Source organism: Condylura cristata, unplaced genomic scaffold (assembly GCF_000260355.1).
Source record: "Condylura cristata isolate star-nosed mole 26May11 unplaced genomic scaffold, ConCri1.0 scaffold00021, whole genome shotgun sequence".
Taxonomy (NCBI): domain Eukaryota; kingdom Metazoa; phylum Chordata; class Mammalia; order Eulipotyphla; family Talpidae; genus Condylura; species Condylura cristata.
The window spans coordinates 22,019,432-22,031,439 of NW_004567122.1; the positions used below are offsets into that span (position 1 = coordinate 22,019,432).

The 12,008-nt window shown below is 37.8% G+C and overlaps 1 protein-coding gene across 1 annotated transcript in view; it reads left to right on the forward strand.

Moving 5' to 3' along the window:
* The window catches only part of ADAMTS19 (ADAM metallopeptidase with thrombospondin type 1 motif, 19), a 197,011-nt gene that overhangs the window by 162,911 nt on the left and 22,092 nt on the right, over positions 1 to 12,008 (forward strand). The window contains exons 18-20 of the mRNA XM_004686504.1: positions 942 to 1,077; positions 7,680 to 7,884; positions 8,779 to 8,931. Coding sequence (XP_004686561.1) covers positions 942 to 1,077; positions 7,680 to 7,884; positions 8,779 to 8,931 — 494 coding nt within the window. The remainder of the gene's footprint in view (positions 1 to 941; positions 1,078 to 7,679; positions 7,885 to 8,778; positions 8,932 to 12,008) is intronic.

The following is a 12,008-nucleotide window of genomic DNA, read 5'->3' on the forward strand; positions in this document are numbered from 1 at the left end:
GTTATTGTGTGACAGTCACTGGACCCTAATTAATGTACCTTCCATTAGAGATGCAAAAGAGGTGATTTTTTTTTTCTTAATTCTTCATGATACCTGTAGCTTTAAAATTGTTGGCTGATGTAATGATTTTGTAATGTCAAGTTAAATGAGTAAATCATAGTTATTTATCTTCCCTTACTCAGAGGAAACTTACATACAAACTTTGTAGAGAACAGAATTAGCACATATTTAGTAGGCTTCTTAAGTACAAGATGAAATAATAAAAGTGTAAAGTATGTCTGTAAGGTTCTAAGCAAAATGCATACAAATACAAATCATTATGTTTCCCTCTTTAAATCAGACTCTCAAACTAGACAAAGTAACAATTCCAGGTTCCTGAAATAGGGTGGAAAATGCTAGCAGCCCATGGGTTTTTGTTTGTTTTTTTGGCAAGCAGGACACTTACTAGACAGTCTTTATCAGAGATGGTTAAAAATAAAGGCCAGAGATACACTCAAAATAGGCTTGCTTCATAATTTGTCAAAGAGTACTGGTAGTGTTTAGCCAAATGCAGATATCCATGCATATTTCTGTGCTTTCACATAGAAACACAGGTTTGGGCAGATACAACCTTCCCACGCCTTCACTCTGCCAGACTGCAGTTCTTTATAGCACATAAATCTTCAACACCGTCTTGTCCAGATGTGCTCCCACAATCCCTTTGTAACACAGAAGTTGTCACTTAATTTCTTATGAGGAAAACATTACCACTGACCTTCCTTAAGCCTAGAGATACATTTTGTTATGTAAATTGTAAACTCATCCTCACTAAGCTAATGTAAAATTGGTTTAAAATCTATTTAAAAAATGAGAAACCTATGCATGTCTCCTAAGTGCATCCCTGAAGACCTGTACTAACACTGATACTAACTTCGCTTTCTATGTTTATTTGCTCTTTTCAGGGGAAAGGAGGACAACGGTGTCTTGTACAAAAATCATGAGCAAAAATATCAGCATCGTGGACAACAAGAAATGCAAATACTTAACCAAGCCAGAGCCACAGATTCGAAAGTGCAACGAGCAGCCGTGCCAGACCAGGTAACTCTTTCCCACCTCAGTGATGCTGTCATTTCAGGCACACTCAAAATACCAATCAAATCCAAGCTGAAAGATAGTGCAGACGCTTATGTGACAAAGTGTAAGGCTAAGTAGGCAAGGTCAACAGAAAGTGGTTTGGAGCACAAAGACTAGGATTTGCCTCAAATTTGAGCTTGCCATGTGTGAACACTCGGAGGAAGGAAGAAGATAAATTATCATAACCTCTTGGTGACTTCTACAAAAAAACAAAAACTGGTGACTGGACTGACTTGAGCTATTTGTTCCTAGCTTCTCAAAAATGGGGTACTCAGTCTTGCCAAGGGTGATGCAAACTGAAATAATCACCAATGTAAAGCAAAATCAAACTTCAATAAAAGAGAAATTCATTAAACTAGTTATTCAGAGAAAAACTGACGGAGGATCTGGCCCAGGATACCTCTTGGTTTTCTCTGAGTGCCAGGTGCCTACCCTCAGTTTTTGTGTGCTTTATATATATATTTCAGATATTGGCCCCGTTCAGGTATATATTTGTATGAGTACTTTTTTACTACTCAATAGGATGTCTTTTTAATCTTACATGTTCTTTTCAATGTAGATGTTTTTCCACTTGAGGTAATTTTAGTTGTTTATGTTTGATTTTATTTATCTTGACATAGGAGTTACCTCCCAGAGTCATCTTTATCATTGATGTCTTGGAACAGATCATCAATGTTTTCTGCCATGTTGTATGTTACAGACCTTATATCTACGCCTGTAGTTGTGTGTGGGGTGAGGGAGTGATCCAGCTTCATTCCTTTTGCTTGGCTTCCAGTTTTCTCAACACTATTCACCAGAAAGACTGTCCTCTCCTGTGGTATGGTCTCAGCTGTTTATCAGAGATTCAGCACTGATATGCACAGATGTATTTCTGGATTTCCCACAAGTCCACTGACCCATGTATCTCTCTGTTGTAGCGCCATACTGTTTTTAGTATTGCTGCTTTAAAGTTTGAAGTCAGGTAACTTAGTATCTCCATTGCTCTACTTTGTTCTGAAGATTGTTTATACACTTGAGGGCCTTCTGTGGTTCCAGATAAATTGCAGTATTTTTAGCTCAATCTCTTTGAAAAACATTGCTGGAATTTTGGTGGCAATTCCATTATATATTCATTTTTAGACTGGAGAGTGAATTTGATTATATTGATTTCTCTTCTTGAGCAAGGGCTACCCCATCTCCCTGTGTCACTGTCTAATTCCTTAACCACAGTCCCGCCCTTCTCATTGTATAAGCTCTTTACTTCCTTAGACTGAACCCAATTTTCAAATGTTTTTTAAAATTAGAAATAGATTCTGTTCTTGCTTCCATTCATTCTTTGTATCCATATTTTGTAACCTGCCACTTTGCTGTATTCACCTATTGTTTCTAATAATGTTTGGGTACAATCCTTAGAATTTTCTATATATGTCATCGTATCATCTAAAACTGTGATGATTTCACTTATTTTCCTGCCTGGATTCCCTTTACTTCCAGCTTTTGTCTGAAATAGCTCTGGCCAAAGCCTCTAATACTGGTAGCATTATATAATGCTAATTAGTAGTATTGATAGTGTGCATCCTAGTCATCTAATCTTAAGGGGAAAACTTCCAGGTTTTCACCATTAAGTATTATTTTGGCAATTGGTTTGTCATATGTGACCTTTATTACATTGAGGTAGGTTCCTTCTATTCCGTCTTTTAAGGTTTTTCTCATAAATGGGTGTGCTTATCAAGTGTTTTTTTCTTGTACCTAATGATATTACATGATTTTTTTATATTTAGTTGCTGTTGATATGATGTATTACAGTGATTCATGAATATGTCATCCTTCCATACAAATCCCTCTTGATACCGATATATAGGCCTTGTGATTTGGTGTTGAATTTGATTTGCTAGTATTTTGTTGAAGATATTCTATTAACTTATTGTGTGTAATATTCTTGTCTTTGCATCTCTACCTGGTTTTGGCGATCAGGGTCATAATGGCATAATCAAATGTATTAGGGAGTATTTCCTCTTCAGTAGTTTTAAAAACAATTTGGGCAATATAAGCTTTAGCTCTTTGATAAATGTTTGATAAAAATCAATTTGTAAAGCTGTCTGGTCCTAGGCTTTTCTTTGGGGGAAATTTAGTGCTTTTTCAGTGTCCATGCTTGATCAGTTTTTCAAGTCATTTGTTTAATAAACTGTACTGAGAAATTCGACATTGTGCCATCATAGTTGCTCTTCTAGCTTTTGTGATTCTATCACTGTTTCTGTCTTCAGTGTTAGCCTCGCTAGAGGTTTGTCTATTTTCTCAAAGAACCATTCTTGGTTTCTTTGATTGTTTTTCCTGGATAGTCTTTTTGATCAGCACCAAGGATTCTATCACTCAGGACACTGTTGCAGTTTGATGAAGCAGAGTGTGGTAGTGGGCAAGTGAGTTCTTTCTGTAATGGAGTCTCAGTGAATGCACACATCCTACAAGTGAGATACGCAAGAACTCTGCAGTTCTGCAGGGTCAGCAACCGCTAGAGTCTCCTTCATGACCCTCCACCACAATGAGTAGCATGGGGAGAAAGAAAAGAGGAGCAGAGATCCCAATTAACCATACATAAGCTTTTCTGTCTTAAATAATCTCTTTGTGATTATGTGTCCTGCAAGCTCAGTTCTGGCACCCTAAGCCCAGTGCTTCCCCCCTGAGACACAGCCCTGCATCCCAGTCCCTTCATTTCTAGCTTCGTGCAGAATTTAATTTTTAAGGTCTCCAGGTCAGGCTCTTGCCATGTTAATAAGAGCCGAAAATAATGTGGAAAATCCTTTCTTGCACTACACAATAGAATTTCAGGACTTGCACCTTACGTTTTTGGTATATTTAAGGTTTCGAAAGCTGATTATCAACTTTGTCTCTCCTTTGCATTCATGTTTTAGCAATCAATATGTTACCCTGGCCCAAGGCAAAACATTTACAAATACTATAGATTCAGGAATAATGAAGACTGTGCCCAGCCCTCCCTGGTGGCACAGTGGTTTGGAGCACTGCACTGCAAGGCTAAGCCATGCATGCCGCTTCAGTGCGAGTTTGATCCCGCCCCTGAGGTCACCCACAGGGCGCAGCAGACCTCTCCTGTCTCACCCACTGCTCCTCTCAGCATGTACTTCATCCATCTGCCTGTTCTGCTTCCCATTATGTCTCTGATGAATCCTTTCACTGCCCCCGCACCTCTGGCCTGTACCCCAGTTCTGTATACATGTTTAAAATAATCTTCAAAAAATAATGTGCAAAAAATAAAAGCACATTAAAATACTCTCAATAATATTATGTCCATTATACCTGTCTAGCTGTACGCTTTCTCAGATCCTGTAAGTTTATGAATTAAAAGTTGTGGTGATGAACTGTGCTAATAGGAGGGGTGACCCAGAGAATCATTGCCTGAAGTCAGCTCCTTTGGCCCTTTCCATTTCAGGTGACAGGTAAAAAAGCAGAGATTTTAGCCTTTGTCTGTCAGCTCTAAACCTGGCTTCATTTTGCTTTTACAGTCTCTAAAAATTATCTTCTCTTTATCTTTTAATAGATAATGGAATGCTAATTTGTCTTGCATGAACTCACTTATCAAAATATTCCAAGACAGCATTTGTTCTATATATATACACTGTAAAGTTTCCATTTGGTTGAATGAGCTGTCCATGATTCTGACATATATCAGGATTCTTGAGTAGTTGGAATTTGAGGGATAAGGTACATTTGTCTCTTTCTAGCTGGCTCCATGAGAGGTCATAGTGTACAGCACGCACCATTCATTGTTAATACCCTGCCCTGAGCTATGCTGCAGAAAAATATCTAAAGGATGATTTGGTAAAATGAATACCTTTAAAAGGTCACTGGATTTTGGAGTAAGAATTCTTTGCAGCTGGAGAGAGGAAACCTTTTATTAGAGATTATTATTTCCTTCCCTCGGAAAGGGAAGAAGTATATTTTTAATGACCAAGAAGCTATGTGAGGGAGGTTAATCAAAATATCAGAAAATAAGAAATGGACATGGGGTGCTAGGAGGGGTCATCATAGAAAACTGTCTGAGACTTGCTTATTTTTTCTGTCTCTTCCTTTTCTTCACCCTAGAAAGAAACATTCTGATTTCAGTCACATTTATTGAAAACTTTACCAAATGGAATTCTGGAATCCTCTGTGGCAAATAGAAAATATATGAACCCAGTAGTAAATAGCACTGTAAAACAACAAGGAGATTTGGGTACCTTCAAATTACATGAATTCTACAACAGATTTAGTTCTTAGCTTTTACAAGAATGGAAAATAACTTAAAGATTATCTGAGTTTTTTTTTTAAAAAATATTTGTGTGTACAGAGCAGGGGTACAGGCCGGAGGCTCAGGGGTGGAAAGAGGCTTCACCAGAGACAGAGTGGGGAGCAGAACAGGCAGATGGACGAAGTACACCGCTGAGGGGAGCAGCGGGCGGGTCAGAAGAGGTCTACCACACCATGTGGATCACCTCTGGGTCAGGCGGGGATTGAACTCATGCTGAGGTGGCTTTAGCTTCTCAGTGCTGTGCTTTAACCCTCTGCGCCACCAGGGAGGGCCTGAACTTTATTTTTAAAATATGAGACCCCGAAGGAATTTGCAAATACTTTTCTTCAGTATTGTCTTCTAAGTTTTGTAGTTGGAGGAAAGGTACATATATGTGCTTATAGCCTGGTTATTCTCAAGTAGAAAAAAGGAGCAGAAACGTAAACATAATCGCTTTAGAAAAATCCACTAGGGGACACCAAAGCAAAACGCAAGCTTACATCCTTTTTGACAGACCCACAGGCAAGAACTTGTGAGGTGACAATGGGGTGCAGGTGTTATGGTGAAAGTGTGTCTTTTTCATGAATAGAAGTTTAGAATCATTAGGAATTAGCCCACTTTACAGATGAAGAAAGTAAGCTGTAGGAGAATGGGAATCCTCAAACTCGGCATTGCTGCCAGGGATGCAAGGACCTACGTTATTTTGAAACAAGACTATAAAAAAGAGAAAAGCAAATTCCATTTTAAGAAGTATTTATAACAATTTCTTATGTTGTATACAGCTATTGTGTTTAGTTGTGTGGATGCAGTGAGGTAAGGCATTTAGTTCTGTCCGTGAAGAGTTTTTATCCTAATCAGGAAAAGGTATCACGTGGCTTAAGCCACCTGTGAGCCCTTCCATTTCCCTGAGGATTATCTAGTGCCATATATGTGGTATGAGCCAGAAAACAGAGGGCTGAGAACATACTTCCTGATGGGTGGAAAAACTTCTAGGTGGAAGAGACATGGAGGTGGCTGTCGAGCATCTGGGCAGTGGCTGCATATAAACAAGTGTCACTAGTTGGAGTGCAGGCTGAGAGGGCAGCTTAATTTCTAAACAAGTGCGGATGAAACTAGAGAGATATGAATAGGTATAAATCATGTATAAATACACTGTAATAGTATAAATATGATGTAGAGTACCCATTATATATCAGGCAGTATAATAATAAACACTTTTACAAAAGAGAAAGTGGAAACTTAGTAGCTGTTACAAATTGTTTCAAGAATGTGAACAAATAGTAAGAACCCAGAACTAGCTTAAGGTTCTAACTGCCCTACACTACTGAAAGAGTAAATAAATGGAGACAAGTCTACTTGGAGATTGAGATGTGCCTACAAGTTGTCTGACTAATGGGAAATGCAGAGTTTGAATCGTTGCAAAAACCAAATTTAATGAATCTCATTTCCGACAGAAGCATCATTTCCTTCCTTAAATAAATTTGTGGTATGTGTTTGGGGGGGGATGTTTGAAATAGTGGCCCTTAGAGATTCCAATTCATTAGAAACGGAAGAATGGAAGTTACATAAGTATGTTTCACAATCCTGGTATTTTGGAACATGGTCTCCAGGTATTGAAATAGATATACGTTAGGTGAAGCAGAGAAATCAGAAGCTGTATGAGAGTCCCAAGGACCTTGTAAATATCTAGTCTCCTGAGGCTGTCACTCCAGTGCTGGTGAAGCCTAAAGCAGCAAAAGTAGCTTTCTGGAGGATGTGTCCAAGGCACAGAAATCCTGCTGCAGATCACAGGCATAATACAATGTTGACTGCTTCCCCCACGTTACGGGGGATGCTCAGTGACACACTTCCATGATGTCGCTGACGCGGTGCGTGTCTTGTGGAGTAGTCTGCAGCTCCACAACCTATGGTCCTTGGTAAACCTCTCTATCTTGACTTTCCTTTCTGCAGATGACCATGATAGCTGCAGTGCAACTAACATGTGGGGCTATTGTGAAGGCTTAAAGCAAAGAACAGAAGTGACACATGCATGTTAGCAGCTTTATTTAGTTCCACTGTGGTGTACAGTGACAGGTAAAGATGCACTTCACCAGGAACAGAATCTAATCGGTACTTTGAGATTCTACTAGGGGCAGATCTTGACATGATTCTCTTCATAGAAGACTCAAGGCAAAAAGTAAACATGGGCATCTTGGAGAAATTGTGACATTAGTTTTAAAATGACTGTGTAGTATTCTAACTCTAGACAAAAATCACACAGTAGATACCTTTTCACTTGTCTCAGTGACTTCTGCTTTCCTTTTAGGTGGATGATGACAGAATGGACTCCATGTTCAAGAACTTGTGGGAAAGGAATGCAGAGCAGACAAGTGGCCTGTACGCAACAGCTGAGCAACGGGACACTGATCAGAGCCCAGGAGAGGGACTGTGCGGGGCCAAAGCCGGCCTCTGCCCAGCGCTGCGAGGGCCAGGACTGCATGACTGTGTGGGAGGCGGGGGTGTGGTCTGAGGTGAGTGCTGTTTCTTTTCCTTCTTCTTCTGATTCAACTTACATAAGATCATTGTGTCTCATGTTCTGAGTTGATCTGCTTCAACACCATCTTTCTGAATCGAAAGGGAATTATCCTTCATAGGTAAGTTTGCAAACAGAAAAAAAACCAAGGATATTTATCTTCTGTCTAGATAGTAATTAGCTGAGTGGACACATACTAAAATATGTATTTGACTCATTCTGTATCTCTGGTCATTCAAAAGGAAAAGGAAATTTGAGCATTTTTTTTTGAAAGTTCAATTTTTACACATATTTCCAGTGAGCAGGATTTTGTGCTATATTTTATAGTTAACTACCAATGCAAGAAAGCTAGCAGTTCACCAGTTTATAGGATTGGAACCAATCCAACTCACGGTACCACACCCCCTTACTTGTAGTACAGTAGTGTTCCATGCCACACATATGCTGTATTTGCTGTTTCATGTTTTGCATAACAGTATATGCCAGCCCTATAAAATCCTACATTATTTCATAAAATTTGAGCAGAATAAATCTTAAAAGCAAATGGATGTTTTCCTCACATAATATGTTAAAATTTGAGGTCTAGTTTACATTTTGATCATTATATATTATCTTTCATAGTTAACCTCTATGTTGTATTATTCCAGGTGATAATGGTCCTGTGTGTCTAAAATCTATCGATCTCCAGCACTGGGCCCCCAACTTCATTTAGCTTGTGACACTGACATGTGTTCTGGATTTTCCCTAAATGTTACCCTTTCTTCTCTCACCTGGTCTTTATGTGTATGATTAATGTATGAGACATAAATGGATCCAGCACTTACTATAATGCAATTATTATTCTACACATCTAATCATCCAACTTAGCCCAAACTCTGATACTCTTTGCCAGTGTTCAGTCAAGTGCGGCAAAGGCATACGCCATCGGACTGTGAGGTGTACTAATCCTAGAAAGAAATGTGTCCTCTCCACCCGACCCAGAGAGGCTGAGGACTGTGAGGACTACTCAAAATGCTATGTGTGGCGAATGGGTGACTGGTCTAAGGTAAGAATCATTTTGTACTTTTATTACATTCCACTCTTATATTACATATCCAGCATTGCCCTGGATACTACAAATAATAGTAAGTTCCGGAGAAGAGGTATATGGATCATGGGGCCTGGGGTATTACATACCCAGGTTCAAGTTCTCCCTGTCCATGATGATGATCTCTATAAAACTGTGTTAAAGGTATAGGAAGATGAAAATGTGTATAAAGCATTCCACATCATTTTTGATATAAAGGGAACTCCAAAAACAGTATATGCCATTTGTTGCTAGGTTTTGTTGGTACAGTGCTGTGTCATAATGATTTTGTACATAATTAAAGACAGCAAAGGGGATTTCCATCATAGTGGTAAGTCACTCTTTTCCTCCCCAGTATTTGGGGTTGAATAGAAAGGAATGGAAGTCTTGAAGTACCATGGTTAATCAACTGTACACAACTATTTTAAGAGGTAAGCAGAAGCTTAATATTTTGATAATAGTAATGATTATTTTAAATGATCTGTAGCAAACAGCTCATTCACTGTTCAAAAGTAATCTCATGTTTTCAAAATCTAATAATATCCAAGTGAAAACAATTCTAGTTTTCAGAAATGTGTTAAGCATATGATTTCCTGTGTGTTGTCACGTTCACCTGTGATTTCTACTATTCTGGAATCAAATTTCTCAGGCTTAGAAAAAAAAATAGTATAGTAAATTTTCTATGCGTTCCTTGCATTTTATAAATTAACAAGAAATGATGCATGTGGAAGCACTTGGGGAGTGTGGTGATTGAGATGCTCTGTGAGAAAGACTTTAATCATGTAAAAGCACGATGGTTAGGCAGCTTGCTTAGTTTCCTCCAAAACAAAACCACTTTTTCTTACGACAGAAAAATTAGCTTTTAAAAGTTTACACTAGTAGCATCACATTTAATTCTTAATAAACTGTATTTATCAGACTTCTAATACTGACAGTTCACATTTGGACTCTGTAAGGGATACACTTGTCAACACTGTAAATCAATCCCTGCTAGAGAATTAGAAAACCTTTAGTCCAATTTATGCAACTGGTGAATTATGTAAAGAAACTTCACGCTATCTCCTAAAAGTTGTTTAGTCTAGAGACAATTCTAAATTAACTACACAAAACGTTAAGGTTTGTGTTTCCTGAATTTTTATTAAGTGAGCATAGGTTGGGAGGGCAAGTTTGGGTTCTTTCATTGTGCAAATAGGGAAATAAAATCATATAATACATTTGAGTGTCAGTTTCCATGAGAGGGGAAAAAACAGACAGCATTTGACTTGAAACAGTTCACTCAGCACTGGAATTATGAACAACTAGTGAAAATGCTGGGATGTGTTTTGTTAGACAGTTGTTTACATTTTAAAAATCAAATCATTAGGGTATTTTTTAACTTTATTAAAAGTAATGGAAAAATTTTAACACTTAACTGCCAAAGCAAAAATTGTTACAAAAAAACCCCAGAACATTCACCTTTATTCTAACTGAAGCTTATACATTGCTATATATGCTGGTCATCACTAGCAAATCCTATTTGCATGACAATAAAAAGTACCTGTTATAAGTTAAATCTTACGCATATCAAAACTAAATGACACACAACTTGGTTTTTGTTTTTCAAACGCCAAACAAATCCCTCTATTTTAATAGTCACGGGTCAACATAAGTTAATTCTGAATACTACTTTCTGAACAAGAATACAGCTATTTTTTTCCCGTGATATTACTCATTGACATTATTTGAATGCTTTTTTTGGTAAGGTCTTATTCACTTTCCAGTATCTAAGACAAAGGGAATGATAATGATCACCATGTTTAACAGTTATATATAAAATAAGACTTCCTTGTCTTAGAGAAAAATATTTACCTTCAAAATGGTAGTTTTACAGCCTCTAAATAGATTTTAATATTTTGAGGAACCACCACGCTGTTTCCCATAGGGACTGGTCCTATTTATATCATCCCAATAGTGTGAAGCTTGTTTTACCTTTGAACTTGATGTTGGCTGTGTTAAATATGCCTTATGTTGAGATATATTCCATTCAGTCTTTCTCAGCACATATCGATATGATCATATGATTTTTATTTTCCTATAGTTGTGGTATATTATGTTGATTATTTTCGGATGTTGAACCCACCCTGTGTCCCTGGAATAAAGCTCACTTGGTCATGGTATATGATCATTTTAATGCATCAAATTCTATTTGCTAAGATTCTGTTGATTTGTGCATTTGGGAAATTTGTCTAATTATTTTTGTAGGTGTGTTGTCTTTGGTTTTGATGTTTTGGTAATGTTTACCACAAAATGTGTTTGGAAATGTGAGCGAGAGACAGGTATTAATTATCTCATCTTTGACTGCTTGGGGGAAGTTAGCAGTCAAGCTATCTGGTCCTGGATTTTTGTTTTTAGGGAGGCTTTTGATAACTGCTCCAATTTCCTTGCCTATAATCAGTCTGTTCAGGTTTTTAAATTTCTTCCTGATTTGGTTTCAGATGGTTTTATATTTCTAAAAAGCTGTCCATCTCTTGTAGACTTGTTCAATTTAGTCAGCATACAAACATTCATAGTAATTGCTTACGAGTCTCAATTCTTGAGATTGTGTTTTTCTTTTGTGTTGTTGGGGAGAAAAATCTTTCTCTTGTGGTTGAAAGATAATTTTTCTGAACTTCTATTTCTCAAGTAATTTTAATTTACTCAGTGTGCAACTATTGCACATTTTGCAGTTGCCCGCCAGGAGTCCACACAGTGTCCTCCCCTGAATTTTCACACATTACTGAGTTGGCAAATTGTCTATATCTCATTGACTCCAGACAATAGATGAGTCCGTTAAAATAGCTGTCAGTTTCCAGCAATTTTCTTGCAAGTATTTAAGAGGCAGCATTTCTGTAGAAGCAAAAGAAAACTAATTACCAGTGATTGGCGTAAATTATAAGCCCAGCTCTTACATCCTAAGGGTGTTGAAGATTTACAGGCAGTGTTCAGAACACCTTCTGCAGTTTGAATGTTTCTGATCAGGTGTTGACCAAAAGTCAGCACGAAAACAATCCATGGATGAGTGTTGTGATTTCTCTGAG